Source organism: Saccopteryx bilineata, chromosome 2, assembly GCF_036850765.1.
Source record: "Saccopteryx bilineata isolate mSacBil1 chromosome 2, mSacBil1_pri_phased_curated, whole genome shotgun sequence".
Classification (NCBI taxonomy): domain Eukaryota; kingdom Metazoa; phylum Chordata; class Mammalia; order Chiroptera; family Emballonuridae; genus Saccopteryx; species Saccopteryx bilineata.
Genome location: NC_089491.1, coordinates 339,970,958 through 339,988,107, shown reverse-complemented (window position 1 = coordinate 339,988,107; position 17,150 = coordinate 339,970,958). Strand labels below are relative to the sequence as shown.

The 17,150-nt window shown below is 45.0% G+C and overlaps 1 protein-coding gene across 1 annotated transcript in view; it reads left to right on the top strand.

Annotated features, from left to right (window-relative positions):
* DGKI (diacylglycerol kinase iota) overlaps positions 1-16,940 on the top strand; it is a 387,457-nt gene extending 370,517 nt beyond the window's left edge. The window contains 3 exon segments of the mRNA XM_066262376.1: positions 8,946-8,982; positions 10,834-10,933; positions 14,459-16,940. Of these exon segments, the coding sequence (XP_066118473.1) occupies positions 8,946-8,982; positions 10,834-10,933; positions 14,459-14,575 (254 nt within the window). The 3' untranslated portion in view covers positions 14,576-16,940.
* Positions 16,941-17,150: the final 210 nt, after the last annotated feature.

Genomic DNA, 17,150 nt, shown 5'->3' with positions numbered 1-17,150 from the left:
CTCATTCATCTTTTCAACTCAAACCACACTCTGTTCTCTTTGGAAACATCAGTGGTCTCCCATCCTCTGCAGCAGGTCACATTTGCCTCCCGGGTGGCTCTCTACCTGGAGCTAATTTGGTGTTATATCATTTGCTGGAAGCAGCTTGTGATTTTTAGCATCTTCTTCTAATAGCCCTTCAGAGGCACAAACATGCAATGAATGCCATGTCTTGACGATTCTCATAGCTTCCTACATTTATGGTGTTTCTATGATAAAGAACAGGATTAAAGGGGGAGGAATCTGCCTAGCATGGCTGTTTTCTAAGAAGAAAGAGCCAAATAGTTCTGGCTCTCACAGAGATCTGGGAAGATTTTCTATCAGTCCTATCAGGGTGCCTGTGGCCAACCTTCTGTGCCTCCAAATTCAGGCTAAAAATAGAAATCATATTAATAGATATTCACAACTCATCTTGCTCTTCTTTTATTCAATTTAGCAAATGTCTTATTGGATTTATTTATTCAATTAGTCATTCAACAAATATTTGTGGGCCGCCTAGTAGGATGTACCTTTTATAGGCTGGTACACACACAAAATTAAGATAATACAGTCACTGTTTTCAAGCTATTGCAGGCTAAAGAAAAAAATATCATCATAGGAATAATTAAATTTAAAACAGTTAAATGGTTTAAGTCATATTGCAAATGCACAAATAAAGAGCATAGGGATAATTATCAAGCTCCTATGCCAGATGCTTAGACTAACATCATGGAATCTCTGCACGGGCTTTGCAAGGTAGGTATTAGACCGTCAGTCACAGTAGACTCACTTGCTTTGCTCTAATACCGTCTCACCATGAAGAGTTTGCTTGAGCCCCAGTCCTGAATTAGGGTGGAAAGAGCGGGTTAGGCAAAGGGAAGGGTGTGAAAGTAGGATGATGGTCATGGCAGGGCTACTTTCCCCCTTCTAGGCTTGGTTGACTAGTCCTAACCCTAAGCCCACCTGCTCTAGAAAACCCAGGTGGGTAAATTTATTCTTGGTTGCTGTGTCTGGCATGTGTGTTATTCTGTCTCCTGCTCCCCTGCACTCTATCCCCTGCGATTAAAGCATTCTTCTTTGGGCAAGACTTGAAAAGCAATGGTGGCATCTTTACTTCTTGCTTCTTTCACACACACAAAAAAAGTTTTTAAAAATCTTAGGTCAGAACCCAGCCCCACAGACAAGGCATAAAAACCACAAAGAAAGCTCCCATGGTATCTTCCCTTAATAGAAATGATCTCGAGATTTCTAATACACAAAATTTGGGTGAGCTTTACATCTATACTGTCTCTTTATTTACCATTAGCTCAGGTTAAAGCAGTTCCTGGTCTCTGTCTTCTTGATTATTGTCAAGCTTTTCTTCCTAGTTTTCTCTCTACCCAATGAGATTCAGCGCTTGTTTGCATCCTTAGGCTATTCAATACCCACTCAGGTGGACTTAGGTGAGCCACTGATACCTACTTGAGTGATAGCACAGTTTAGGGACTCTCTCTCCCTTTATCTCTTTACCTGTCTTGAAGAGCTAGCATTCCCCCCTCTGTATCAGATACCTGTTGGTGTCTCCTTTGGTCTCACTCATGAGGCTTCAGCAAGGTGCAGCTTTGGCTGAGTCTGTATGGAACAGGGACTCTCACATGTTTGAGGCTCTCAGCTGGGATGGCTGAAACACCTGAGCCTTTCTCTGTACCTGGGATTTCGTCCCAGGCTTCTTCACGGCATGATGGTCTTAGGGTTCAAGCAGGGGAGAATGAGAGCCTTTGGACATCTTGAGGCCACACGGGAAAGTTCTGCATCATCTCTGCCACATTCTGTTAGCTAAACCCAGTCACAGAGCTGGTCCCAATTCTAGGGATGGGCTTCATGGAAGGAGCTGCAAATAATTTGTGGCCGAATTTAATCTACCATTGTTTCCTTACTCTCCATCTTCTTCACCTAAAAATGATGACCCGGCCGGCTCAATATCCCGCACTACTGGTCTACCTGAACCCCCTTGGAGCTCCACTCTTATTTATCCCTTGGGGCGTTCCCTGGTGGTCTAGTGGTTAGGATTATTTATCCCTTGGTTCTGGGCCCTAAGGTTGCTTAGCAACAACAGTTCTTCAACTTTGCACGTTCTTAAACAAGTGTCGCCCCCCTCCCCTTTTTAGCATAAATATGTCCCATGCAATATTTGAGACATATGCTTCTCTAAAAACAAAAACCCTCTCCTCACTTGAGTCTCCCAGGGGCAGGAGTGATGGGGCATGAGATGGTATTTCTCTACACCCTAGATTTTCACTTCCTCTCCTACTTCTTTTTTCACTGTAGCCCGTGCTCATAGGGCTTGGAGTTCCTAATAGGTCTGTACACACATACTTTGCCCGGCATGAATTCCAGGTGGCACGTTAGCCTCTTAGTGTTCTGACCGAAGCCTGACATTCCAATATGAAGCGAGTTTCTCTTCCATCTCCAGTGTCTCTGGCAAAGCGTGAATCCCAGGATATACAGCTCTCTGTGTCAAAACTGAAGGACACCAAAAAATTCCTTTGGGGGGAAGGTGCTTATTTTTCCAGTTCTTTTTGCTAGATTTTGTAAACTAGTCAGTTTTATATTTATGCTTATAAGAAAAAAAAAAAAACACTTCAGATTCCTGTAATCATCCCGACTTGATTCACAGGCCAGTGGTGCCCATGGTCACGTAGACGTTCGATCCTCCTTCCCTCACCAGGATCTTGGCCTGAGCAGGGACTGGAGAGAGTGAAGCAAAAGCCATTTTTTTTTCTGTTTGCAAATAAAATATTATGCTCTGCAGTGCAAGGGCCACTGCCTTTTTGATGAATGGTCAATTTTGAAACATTTAGTATTGTAGTCAGACAATGAAAAACTAAATCACAGTTGGTTTACATTGAAATTAGTATTTATTAACCTGATAGGCATCGCCCACTTCAGGCGTCACCTCGCTCTCCTTTCAGCTTCTTCAGGAATATAGATGCAAAATCTTTCGACATAATCAGCCCAATTCATCAGGTTCCTACAGAGCTAAGGTTTTCAGCTCATCTACAGTTATTGTTGTTTGTTTAGTATCTTTAGTTGCTGATGCAGTTTATATTCCCCTGTGCATTTGGGGACTGAAAATCACCATTGCAGAACTACTCATCTCTTTTAAATTATAGAAACCTCTTTAAATTATACTGTTCTTGAAGACCAGGATAAGGGCATGGGAAACATGACCCTTCCTCTTCTCTGAATCATCTTCCAAATGTGATCTCTGCTTGGGGAAACCGTCTCCCCCAATTGAATAAGGCTGATCACCCTGGAATCCCCCCTGGTCTGACAAGGAAAAAGGCCTTTTCCACAGTGTTTTTATGAGACTGAAATTTGAGGATGCATTTCAGACAATGGCATCATGGCTATAAGTTAGTATCAAATTTGCAATAGATAGGGCTGAGCAGTTTGAATTCACATAAATAAAAAGAAAAAAAAAAGATATATACTGTGTCCAACATTAAGAATACTTACTCCTCCTAATCTGGGATGCTATCTCTTGATGTATTAGTGTTTGTTTGTTTGTTTGTTTTTTAATGTATTTCAAGGCTTCCTGTGGCTTCCTATGATACAAATCCTAAACACTGTTCCAAGACCTGACTATGAAGATGCTTGTAATGACAAGGCTCCTGAGAAAACAGGGGACCCTTTCTTTTTAAGGGGCACGATGGAAACTGTATGTGGCCTGTTTGCTTTGCCCCTTCACTGGGTGTTTATAGTGAGCAATGCTGTCCACAATCAGGGGACACCCCCGACTGGGAGTCGTGAGAGCTCACACTCCGGCCACCACATCCCACACCCCACACCCCATTTATCTTCGGGCCCTTTTTAAACCAGGCTGGGGACTGCGGGGGGGTGGGGGGAGGCAAGCAATGTGCAGCACACTCTGAAAAGCCACATGAGGCTTGTGTTTTTTCCCTCCTGCATCTTTTTTGGGACTTCTTGTCTCAGACTCACATGCAACATGCTGCTTTCCTTTATGAAAAAGTGGAATCTGGGCATTTGGATGGTTGAAAAGAGGAGAAGAAGGAGGAGGAGGGGGAGGAGCAGGAGGAGGAGGAGCAGGGAGTAGAGGAGGTGGAGGAGGAAGAAGAAGAGAGGAGGAGGAGAGCTGCCAATCTCCAGGGACAGGGTGGAGCAGGGAGATGCTAAGAGATTCCCGCTGAGAGCCCCCCCCCCCCGCCCCGCAGGGGTTCCTGCTTTTCAGCCCCTTTCAGCCATCTTTGTTACCCACTCCCTCCTCCTGGTTTACCCTCCAAAGGACTTCTGTGTTGTTTGTCTTTTCCACCCCGCACATGTTTGTCCTTTTGTTATCCCCCCCACTCCCACCCCCTGTCGCTCCCCACTGTGTTTCCTGATAGAAATCTCACTCATGCATTTCCTTTTTGATTTCAATGGCTTATTTTGTCTTCCCTCTGTTTCTGCTTTCAGTCTTTCTTTTCTCTTTTTTTAACCCCCCTTTTTTCTGCCCCTGGTCCCAAGAGGAACGACCACCACCCCGCTGGGACAGGGTGACGGTGCTGTTAGAGTTCCCAGTGCCAGCTCTGCCCAGATCTGTGCAGCTTTTGTCCCAGCCATGGGGCCATGGGAGGATTTGGAATGGTCTGCTGGCAGCGTCAGGGAGACTAATGGGAAATGAGGTCCGGACTGAGCGAGGCCACGGGGAGGTGGGAGGAATAGCAAAGGGGATTTAGTGGATGCCTTGGTGTGTGGGAAGCAAACTAAAAAATGCATGAGACAAAAGACACATCATATTTGATACAGGTGCAGTATTGATCAAGTTGCATCCGTAAGAACCAGGGTGTGGGCCCTGGCTGGTTGGCTCAGTGGTAGAGCGTTGGCCTGGCGTGCAGAAGTCCCAGGTTCGATTCCTGGCCAGGGCACACAGGAGAGGCACCCATCTGCCTCTCCACCCCTCCCCCTCTCCTTCCTCTCTGTCTCTCTCTTCTCCTCCTGCAGCGAGGCTCCATTGGAGCAAAGATGGCCCAGGCGCTGGGGATGGCTCCTCCGCCTCTGCCCCAGGCGCTAGAGTGGCTCTGGTTGCAACAGAGCAACGCCCGGGAGGGGCAGAGCATCGCCCCCTGGTGGGCAGAGCATCGCCCCCTGGTGGGCGTGCCGGGTGGATCCTGGTGGGGCACATGCAAGAGTCTGTCTGACTGTCTTTCCCCATTTCCAGCTTCAGAAAAATACAAAAAAAACCCCACAAAAAACATGAAGAACCGGGGTGTGCAATGGAAGAGTGAACACTGGGCAGTGAACCCAGTGAACCTGCATTTTGGAAGGTTTGACCACCATGCAGTTCACTTTCTTGTGAGATCTGCGAGGTTTTACTTCCTTTCGTATTCCCTGGCCATCACCTGAACACTGATGTATCTATTCCCTTGATGTGTTTCTCTCATTTTTTGACTATTTCCTATAGAACACCATCTTTTGAATCTAACCATGTTCCATTTATGGATCTTGGATCCACAATGATTTTTAAATGCCTTGCATTCATTCATTCATTCACTTACAAAATTAATTCTGTCCTACCAGCTCTTGAGAAAAAGATGTTATAGCAACAATTACTGCTCATCTTTAGTGTTCTAAATGCTTCATGGGTCTGAACGCTTTTAATTCTCACAATAGCCCTACACAGTCAGTCTTCTCATCTCTATCTGACAGGTGGCGGAAACTGAAGTACGGTGAAGTTAGGTCAGTTACCAGAACTCGCACAGGGTATAAGATGGCGTCTCTGCCCTCCACATTCCTAAAACCCAGCAATGGGCGGTGAAACATGGATGGACAACCACCACGCAGGGTCGTTTGACATGAGTGTCGTATTCAGGGCTCCAGTGACAGCCTATGCAAGGCTGTGTGAGGGCAGGGACTGCCTTCCTGCGAACATGCCATAGAGAACTGTGTAGCTGTATCCCTTCAAAAGGGATTATGAGCTGTGAGATGGAGTGTGGATTTATGGTTAACCCTGGAGGGACAGAGAGCCAAGATTCCCTTTTATATTCAGGGGACAATTATGCATTTTTCTACTGACAATTCAATGGTATTCCTCCAAATTCTTTAAGGGAGATGACATGGTATTCACAATCACTTCATATGTATCCACAAAATACAAAAATAAGCCCCAAACTTCATTGGTATATATTGAAGGAATTTCATTATTTTTATTTTCTCTCTCTCCCCTATTCTCTCCCTTGTGAGTAAGACTCAAATGAACTTTCCAAAAAATCACAGATGCTCTTATTATATACATTTTTAAAGAGGATTTTTTTTGTGTGGTCTTTTAAAATTATTTTTATTCCTCTGGCCATCTTCTCCTTCAGATTTTATACCAATGCCACCAAACTGCACTGGGTACCATTAAACTGTACCATGCACTTACTAATAACCCCCAACAGGCCATTGAAGGTTCAGGTGGGAGGGAAACTCCAGCCTTGTCTTGGGCAGCACCTGGCACTCACTCCTTGTTTCCTCCTCTCCACCCCCTTGCACTGTGCAAACACTGTTATTTTAAAGTGGGTTATAAAAATTACGAGAAAATGTACCCGTGCTGTTGAGACTTGCTCGCCACGCCTATCTGTAATCAGCCAGCAGCCACCCTTCCTTATTCGCCAGCTACCCACTCGCCAGCGTCCACAGTGTCTGCTGTTCATGGGAGGATGAGAAATTAAGTCCATCCATCCAGAGCCTTTCCCGAAACCTCTAACTGGAGTTTCTTTAGATAGTAATGTGGAGCAAATGTATCTACTTTTAGCATTGGTGCCTCTTTCTCATGCCCCTGGCAGCTGCAGAGAGGAAGGGAGGAAAGGAGAAATGATAAGCAGCCCCAGGCCAGCCACACACACACACACACACACACACACACACACACACACAGGATAATCAATTCTGCCATCGTTTGGGGTCTGCTGCATCCATGGTGACTCTTGTCAGAAATGTGAGGGACACGGTCCTTTCTCATCTCTGTCTCCCCTTCCAGAGAGTCAAACAGTTGCCATTTCAGTGCAGATGACGCTGCTCGCTGTCCTCTCTCTCCAGGGAGGTTGGACCCTGGAGTCCATGGACCCACTGGAGCTACAGCTCTGAGTGCTGAATAAAGGAGAGAATAGACAAGGCTAAGTATTCGTGCCATCAGCAGTAATGATGGGGACAGAGCTACGACTACTGAGGCTGGGCTGCTGGTGTTCATAGAAGTCCTTTAAAAACAAATGGCTTAAAAGGTTTGCTGAAGGTGATAGTTCTTTGAAAGAACCATTAGATACCATAAGCCTTCTTGCACCTGACCTCATATAAAATGTCCTGTTGGCAACTGAAGAGGCCTGGGGTACCTGGTTCTCAGGACATAGAATTCAAGTCCACAGGTGGCTTCATATTTAGGGAGGAGTGAAGTGATTCATTTATATCTTTTTCTTTCACTGATGTTCCAGCATCTTGACATGGTGTGGCCTGCTGTGTTCTGTTAGAGAATAGGACACTCCAGAATATCTAAACTAGGGGTCCCCAAACTACAGCCCGCGCGCCGCATGCAGCCACTTGAGGCCATGTATCCAGCCCCCCGCCGCACTTCCGGAAGGGGCACCTCTTTCATTGGTGGTCAGTGAGAGGAGCATAGTTCCCATTGAAATACTGGTCAGTTTGTTGATTTAAATTTACTTGTTCTTTATTTTAAATATTGTATTCGTTTCTGTTTTGTTTTTTTACTTTAAAATAAGATACGTGCAGTGTGCATAGGGATTTGTTCATAGTTTTTTTTATAGTCCGGCCCTCCAACAGTCTGAGGGACAGTGAACTGGCCTCCTGTGTAAAAAGTTTGGAGACCCCTGATCTAAACTTTAGGCCTTGTGTGCAGTCTGCCAGCTACTGTTTTAAGCACAAAGAGAGGGAGCCTGCAGGCATGACATTTAATGTCGTATTTGGATAGAGATCACAGTGGGCTTCCTGGAAGAAGTGGTCTCAACCGATACCTACAGGCTGCATGGGGTTAGGGGGTCTGAGGGCTGGGGAGCAAGGCAGTGGTTCAGAAAGTGGGAAGGCGGACATTCTAAGCAGTGTTTGCAGACCGAATGAATTAATTAGGGAACATATAAAAACATTGTGATTGTGTAAACTCATAGAACATTTTAATTCCTTATGAACCATCTGTCCCATGGTGTTTATGCATGATATTTTTTCCAGATCTCGGAAGGGAAATTTTGTGAAAAGTAGAATTTTAGCCAATTTCTAAATAAAGGATATTGGACTGCGTGCTATTTATTGTCTCTTGTAGTTTTACCATTCCATTCTGTGTAAGACCCAGTCCCAAACTCCCTGCTGCTGGTGAATGAGAGACAATCCTTAGAGCCTGCCGGATTGTCCCCTTTCTCCCAGGCAGCCACTTAATTGTCTCTCACTTATTCTCTTCCAATTGATTTTATTTCTTCAACTTAATTGAAAGCTTCTCGAAGGAGGGGGTCACGTCACTCTTTTGTAGCTTCCGTTCTGCACATATTGGCTGGTTGTAATTGGGAGCTCAGTGGGGCAGAGTTAGAGGGGTTCTTTCTTTTTTGTAGAGAGGGAGGAGGGGATCTCATTATCCCTATGACAAATGTTTTTCTCGTGCAGCTTCCCAAGGCATTTTAATTCTGTGATTGTAGACGTTTTTGTTAATAGTTTTTAAACTTATTTTAGTTGTTTATTTTTAAAAGTTTTCCACTGATTTGAAAGAGAAAGAAAGAAGCATCCACTCACTGTTCAATCTAGTTGTTCCATTTAGTTGTGCACTTGTTGCTTGCTTCTTGTATGTGCCCTGATGGGGGATTGAACCAGTGACCTTGGTGCACTGGGACTATGTTCTATTTACTGAACCACCCAGCCAGGGCCATTCCTGAACTTACTCTTAATGGGCATCTTGCTTTCCTCTTGTTTAGGACCTTCCGAGTTATTGGATATGGCAGACAGCGAAACGTAAGTGTTGTTTGTCATTACATAGTGCATGAAGTATCTAGGGCATACGCTAGATAATTTTCATGCCAGTGATGAAAAGTCCACTTTCAGTTGTGCAGCGCTAATTTTCCAAATCAAAAATTGCTCAATAAAAATGGGTGGCAAGTGTTATTATGGTTGCACGTGCAGTCGTTGCTGGTCATCACTTAGCGATTCCCACAAGCAGGGTACTCCTGCACTGGTGCATCTTGGACTGCTAAGAAGTCAAAACAGATACATTTCCCTTTTTTTATTTACTCTTTCTCAATTGGGATTTGTGAGAAAATTAAGCCCTAAGGCTCTAAGCCAGTGGTTCTCAACCTGTGGATCGCAACCCCGGCGGGGGTCGAACGACCAAAACACAGGGGTCACCTAAAGCCATCGGATGGATTTTCCCCCGCCAGGGTCGCGACCCACAGGTTGAGAGCCGCTGCTCTAAGCCATCTTTGCCTGTAATGAAACATCTTTGCTGAGTCTAGAATGGAACAGGGTCTACAACCCAACCACTGGTGAGCTGAGAACATGGTAGTTCCATCATTTTTGTGTTCTGGGGTTCAGATGAGGGACACTGCAGGAGCAAGTCATCTTCTCCGGAATGATCCCCAACCTGATAATGTGTGTTTTCAACATTTTCCCCCTAGGGTAGCAAAATAACTACTACTCTCTGAACAGAAACAAAGAAAGGCCAAGCATCGAACCCTGAAAGCCGTAGAGAACCACTAGAGAACTCCAGAGAAACTCAATAGGCAACAAGGCATGGGCGGGGTGGAATGGGGAGAGGCAGCAGGTGTGGTGAGGAAAAGTAGAAATGAATAGAGTGAAGGACTGAAGGACGAGGGGAAGGGGAGGAGCCATGAGTCACCAGACGTGGAAGACGCTGACCATTACTGCATAGAGCTTGTCCACATACCGTATATCCTACGGGCAAAGTTGTCACCTAGCCCAGTGTGCCTTCTCTGAGGCCTGGTTTGATCTTCCATGAAACACTTGGGCATTATATAGCTTTTCCATTTTGGATCCCATTATATAGCTTTTCCATTTTGGATCCTCCTTATCTGCCTGTTAGAGAGGCAGAAATAGCCACTTTCCATTGCCCACTTCCCACACTGAGTGGCTGGATCTTGGGCCTGTTTGCAACTGGGGACAGCTATGGTTCCTGAACTCTCCCTGCTTCTCGCTATGCCTCCCAAGTCCTCTGTGGTCGCCCTGCCCCTTCCACCTGCCCCAGGCAAGAAATCCAGTAGGTGGGTCAGACTGAGTATTGGTCTGGTTCTTTGAAGTTGAGTTCTCAGGCATTATTTCTAAGGGGCCAGATGGGGGTTTGCTAAGTCCTGGGCAATGGGTCTGAGGGACCATGGTCCCCCATTGCTGCTCCCTGTGTTTCATCTAGTGTCCCTCCTACACTACCTACCTGTGTCCATGGAGAGAGTTGCCTCACAGTGTTCAGACGCCTCTGAACACACATCATCTATCTAATAGTACCATGGAGTCTTACCGAAACCAAACATCAGTAGCTGAAAACAAAACAGGCTGAGTGCAGCCTGTTTAACCAACACCATTTAAAAAAGAGGCTGGCATCAGATATTAGGGTTCCTTGATGACTAACTCAGTGCATTCTTAGACACCCCCCCCCCATCATTCACCTCTCCCATTGGGCCTTGCCTGCGGCCAGGGTGGGTCTCAGCCCTAAGACAGAGAGGCCAGACAGAGGCAGAGGGGCACAGAGCAACAGCGGCAGGGGGAGGAGGTACCCATGCCCCCTCCCTGCAGCCTCCACGTCCACCCCCACCCCCAGCCCCTTGATGGGTGGTTTGCATTTCGTCTTTGATTTAGGGGTGAGACCGCACTGCACAAGGCTGCCTGCCAGCGGAACCGGGCTGTGTGCCAGCTTCTGGTGGACGCAGGAGCATCTCTGAGAAAGACGGACTCCAAGGTAACTCGATGAGCGCGTGCAAGCATCCACCCGCTGGGCCAGATCGCAGGCAGCCTTTCTGCGCTCATGGAAGTGCCTGGGGCTTTGGAAAAAGGAGGAGAAAATAAAGTGCTTCATTTAGAGAAACTGCAGTTTAAATGTATAAGCACAAAGGGAGGGTGTGTGCTAGCCTATGGGGCTTTATAAACCTCTGAACGTTTGGGGTCCTCCTGCTGAATGCCAGCCAACAATTTGTTGTGGGGAAGTGAGGTTCAAAGCCTGGGGTGGGGGGTAGGGATTAGGATTATGTTCAAGAACATTGGGGATTTTCCCCTTCATCTGCTTAATCCAGTGTATCTTAAACTCGTGAGTTATGTGGTCCCATACATGAGTGCCAAACAGATTTCCAATCCCTTATAGGGAGTGAGGTCAGGCTGCGCCATGCATTGTTGCCATTGCAGAAAGCACCCAAGGAAAGGGTTAAGCGCTGGCTTGGAGGAGGAGTTAGAGCTTGTAGCATTGACCAATGACAGCCGCCCATGAGAGGGCGGAGCTAATGCAGATCATCCCGGGAGGGAGCCTGCTCAGCTCAGAGAGTTCCCAGGCACCCTGGGGAGACTCCTAGACAAGGCTCCTTACTGCAGACGGTGGCAGAGAGAATTTTAATACATAGCTAGATAGCTAGATGAGGACTTCATTAAGCAGGTACTGAGTAATCTAAGTTTGGGGCCAGTGAATGGAGCCAAGAAACATAGACCAACGACTTAGAAGCCTAATAATAAAGACTTATTTAGCCCCATTAGACTTATTTAATTGATGAGCATTTCCAATGTGCAGTTTTTACCCCCTGAGGACTTCTCACCCTGCAATATATGTTGTGAAATGACATTCTTGTGTGGCCCTCTTTGCTTTCTAAGCCAGTTCTGAGACACTCACAGCGTGTAAAACACTCCACTTCCCTCACAGCCTTGCTCTCTGCTGAGGTCCCTGGCAGCCTCCCTGGGCTCCAAACACATGAAGCCTGTGTTGTGGTTTCTAGCTGGTCTGTTACCTGCCTGGGTTAGTTCACTGGGGATGCAATTTCAAATGGCAGATAATTGCTCAGTGCGATATTCTTGCCAGCTAATACTGGCACGCAAATGATTTGATGTGTGACCTGAACAAGGAACGCCAATCCTGGAGATAGGATCAGTGGAGGCCATGATCTGAGGTAGACTTGGGCTTGCTGGAGCCACTCAGACCACAGCAGGGCAGATGCCTGTTTATCACACAAAAGGCTGGTTTTACACTCCACTCAGATCATAAAAAGAAGGTGAGGAACTCCATGAAATGGAGGGATAAACCAAATCCTGGGCAGGAGACTGGGCTCCTGAGCAAGCAGCCTACTTTTTTTTTTTTTTTCTTTCATCTAAATGTCTGTATCAGATTAATGGGCTTAATGTTCCTTGCGATTTCTTCCAATTTTGTGTTATGTTTCTGTGTGCTTTTTCCCAAGCCGCAAGCCACTTAATAATGACTGTGATTGTGAACATAGTGCATTCTCGCAGGAAAAAAACCCCAGCAAAGCCAAATAATACATAAAAGCAAAAATAGCTAGAAAATGCCACAGCCTAGACCAGTGATTTTCAACCTTTGTTTCTCACGCACTCATAAACTAATTACTAAAGAAAAGGGGCCCTGACCTCTTCTTCTTTAGTAACTAATTTATTTGTGCCATGAGATGAAAATGATTGTATTTAGTCAGGGGCACTGACCTTAGTAGTGTGTGTTTGTGCCATGAAAAAAAAAGGTTGAAAATCACTGGCCTAGACCAAGGTGTTATCAAAATTTTAATGGTCTCACTTCACACGTACGTATGTCTCTTTTCCCCTCTCATTTTCTTATGTAGGCAATGTCGTACTATATGTGTGTGTGTGCTATTGTGTGACTTCCGTTTCCACCCAACACTGTGTTCTAGAGATCTGAGCATATGAAGTGCTATAGATATGCTTTATGCTTCATTCCTTTCAGGGGCCCTTTGTTTTGCCATTTTGTGATCTGATGCTAGGTGAAAACCTCAAATATGATCACTAGGACTGAATTTTCTGGATTGTTTTTGGAGAGAAGCAATGTATTGAGAGTTTTTCGTAACAGACAACAGTTCCTTAAAAACCATCTCCCTGAATAGAGAATGAGGAATTCCAGCTTCTACTGAAGTAAAGACAAGGTAGTCTACTAATTGTATGCACAAGGTGAATAAAATTATTATAGTAACTTTAAGCTAGTGGATAAATATTAAATCCCCACCAAAGTAACATTTTAGAAAGAATCCAGACCCATGGTTACTTCTTTTTTATCCTCTGCGCACATAGCCCTGGAGACTGTTAGGACAGGCTTAATTGAGATTGATGCTGTCCGTTGCAATAGCAGAGCAGGAGGCTGAAGTTTTTGATAATTTTTGTCATACTTGGGTGCATTTACACACAGAGCTGTTGCTTGCATACAGTGATCATGTCTCATCTCTGTCCTTCCCTTAGAACTTAATACCACTTATTTCAGTAGATAAAACTCTATCATTGCACCAAAATTAGAAGTTTCAAGGAATGTTAAGTAATATCCATAAATATTCAAAAGAATGAAGAGCTTCCCTCCTTTTATTGCTAATTTTTATTCATTGGCCTCATTTAAAAAGTATCATGTGTACATGCTTGTGTGTGTGTGTGTGTGTGTGTGTACACATACAGATATACATATAGTATTAGACTAGGCTAAAAGACATTATACAATCATTTAAAGTAATGCAGAAGAGCATTTAGTGACATAAAAAGGTTTGATATATTATGAAGGAAAAAAGCACATTATATAACAGTATATAAACAAAGTATAGTTTCATTTTGATTAAAATAATTATGTACAGAGCTATAGAAAAGGAAAAATAGTTACTCTGTAGAAGGTTAACAATGGTTATCTTAGTATAGTAGAATATATCTTTATTTTAGTCTTTGTGCTTTCTTATTTTCCCAAGGTTTCTTTAATCAACACCTGTCACTTTTACAGTCAGAAATTAACTCACTTTTTGGAGAGATGAGAATGTCCTAAATTGGAGAGAAACTAAGTGGAGTCTTTGAAATCAGCAAAGAAACCCTTTTAGATTGTTATGACCAGCCCTTCCTCTCGGGTTCGGCTTGTTGCTTCCCAGAGTTAGTTAGTATAATAGAGTCACAAACTAGAAATCAGATGCCTGCTTCCCTATTTATCTATTCAGTGATTTCTACCCACCTTCTTTGTGCTACCATCTCTTGCTGTGTACTCAGACTCTGTGATCCCTAGAGGAAAACCCCACCTCTCTAAAGCAACGGTCTCTTCCTTTGGGACTAACCTATCCTACATGTCCCATGTGATGTTTCTATCAGATAATAGATTGCAAGGTGCCTTGTGAACTCTAAAACGGTAAATGTGGAAAGATCCTTATTAGTGAGGAACCTATGAGTAGCCCTATTTCTTTGGGTTTTTAAGAAATCACACCCCATGTGTTTGTGTATCTTTCATTTCCACTTTTACCTACAGGGTAAGACACCGCAGGACAGAGCTCAGCAGGCTGGGGACCCGGAATTGGCTGCTTACCTAGAAAGCTGTCAGAACTATAAGATCATTGGCCATGAGGACTTGGAAACAACTGTTTGACCCTGGTAGATGGGCAGAGAGAACTTGAGCGGTTATATCACCTGTGCCCTCCAAGGCAATCGGGCAGCTCCCCTGGAAGAAGCTGATGGAACCCACGAATCTGTCTTGCTCCTGCAAGAATCTATCTGCGACCATGCCACCAGTTTTTAAGGGCTACCAAGATGTACAACACAATATGATAGCCCACGGAGGACGAGGCAGGATACCTGGAGATTTGTGGAATACGAGTTCCACAAAATTTGATCCTTACCGCTTCCAGCAAGTAGCATGAATTTTTGTGTTCACCTGTATCATTTATTTTAAAGACTCAAAGGATGTTCGTATACACGGCACTGGTCCCTTCTCCCCCGAGGCAATCATCTTCCCCTGTTGCGCACCATTTTCCTGGAGCTACCCATCAATTGAAAAAATGCGATATGACCTGTTTTCTTCCCATCCATTCTTTGAAGACCGCAAGACTGTCTGAAGGTCTTTGAAATCCCTCTGGATGTCCTGCAGAAATACAACTGTACAACTGCTTCCGTTTCCAAGACTAAATCCACCAGAACGACTTATTGACGTTTTGCATGTCTCCCCTCCCACCCCAATCCCTTTTCATCATCTAGGAGCTGGGAGGTGCCACATGGATAATGTCAACTTGTGCATGGTATCTCTGAGGTATGGTGGGGTGGCATGGGAGTTGCCTGTTCTCAGCGGGACCTCAGAGAGGTGACCCAGGGGTCAGCCCCGCTTGCAAGGGCTGTTGCCGATGGCCGCAAAGGACGGGTTCAGCTTGGGTTGTTTGTATAGCTCCGTACTGCCTACGTGTAGCCATCTTTGCCTTTTGCTGCAACAGAGACAAGCAATGGAAGAAGCAAAGGCTGCAGCTCGTTTGCAGAAGCACTCAAGTTGAAGTGCTCTTTCAACTGCTGAAAGCCGTGTGTGGGAACTGCGGTTACAGGAAATGGAGCGCTATGCCAGCGTTTACTTCTAGACTTTTTTTTTTTTTTTTTTGAGTGATAATGGAAAGCAGGCTAATGGACTTGAAATTAAACAGCAGAAGCAAAAGTAGCAACATATGTCAAAAAAAAAAAGCTCACTTAAGTAAGAAAACAGTCACTGGAATTTTTGCGCAGAGGCTAATAAGTACAGACTCTTGGGTACTGTGGTGAGAGGAGGCCCATGTGAGGTTTTCCTTCTGAGGTTTTGATTTTCATTATCCCAAGTATGCCTTGTCCCAAAGACAGAGCCTTGCTGTGTGAGTTTCACTGCCCGGGTCCTGGGACGCGTGGCCCTTTCTGATGGATGCCTCACGGATTACTTGTCAGGGCCCACGGTCATACCTGATAGTCCTACAGCCCCATTGTACATGTGCGAGAAAATCTAATGTATTATTGTTTCTATTTTCTTCACCAGGAAGTTCTTACTGCAAAGCACAGTGGGATCCCAGACAGTAGTATCTTTCTGGCAGTGGAGTTGTAACTTCTAATCCTGCCAGATATCAGTGGGTACTTATAGGTACCTCTATTAAGGACTTTGTGATCGTTCAAATATCAGGAGCAAAAGTTTTCCAGCTTTAAGTGAAAAATGTCCACTTGACTTGGGCACGAGTCAGAAAGGAGAGTGGGTGATCCAGGGTTTTTGCCTCGGATGACACTTATGTTGCCAGAGTTTTCCACCCATTTTGCTCTTATACGTAAGCAACATGCTTCCCTACTGTTTCTGCATGCATGCCTAAACAATTGTTTCTCTCCATTTAATTTAAAGGTCCCGTGGTGGCGTGTTGCTTATCTGTATCACACTCTGATCACATATCATTTTGAAAGCGCAGATACGATACACTATGAAGCAGGAATCACCTCTCAGTGGATGGGGATTAAATCTCTCCTTAGTTGTTCCAAAATCAAACGCCTGGCGTTATTTTCAGCTGTGGGAGGAAGGGTTGGTTGCGAGTAATGTATTCCTCTAGAGCTGTCTTAGAAATGGAACTAGCTTTGGGGTTTTATGGGGAAGGGAAAAAGGACTGCAGTAGATTGCTTCCAGAAACTGGGGGGGGGGGGATATATGCTCCAGGAGAATTTAATCACTGGGCTTCTGCTGGGAGTCGTACAACTGGCGGGATTGTCAAGGAGATGTTGTGATGACAGAAATATAATCCTTAAAATGACTGAAATCTGGCTTTGAGTGGTGCCTTCCATCCCTTGGTTTAAGCCAAACGCTTGGCTGTGCAGTCGGTTACCCAGCGGCCATTGCCGGGATGAAGGACTTCATTCTCACCGGCTCTCATCTCGAATTTCTCTGCACACTTCAGTGCAGCCCGGAGAAAATTTAGGGTACAGGTGGCTGCGAGCCAATCCAAATAGCTCCAAACGAAGTCGCAAGTAAATCCCTGGAATGAAAATAGATGACGTACTGACTGCTCTCGGGGTCTTGGAACATTTGGAAAGTGTTCAAAACCCCTCCCCCCCAAAAAGTATTAGAGTCTTGCATTATTGATGGAGAATGCAAATATCTCTCTGAAAAAAGCAAACACTCCCCGGACTTGGACTTTCAAAAAGAAAAACTTCAAAAAATGAGTAAAATAGTTACATATTTA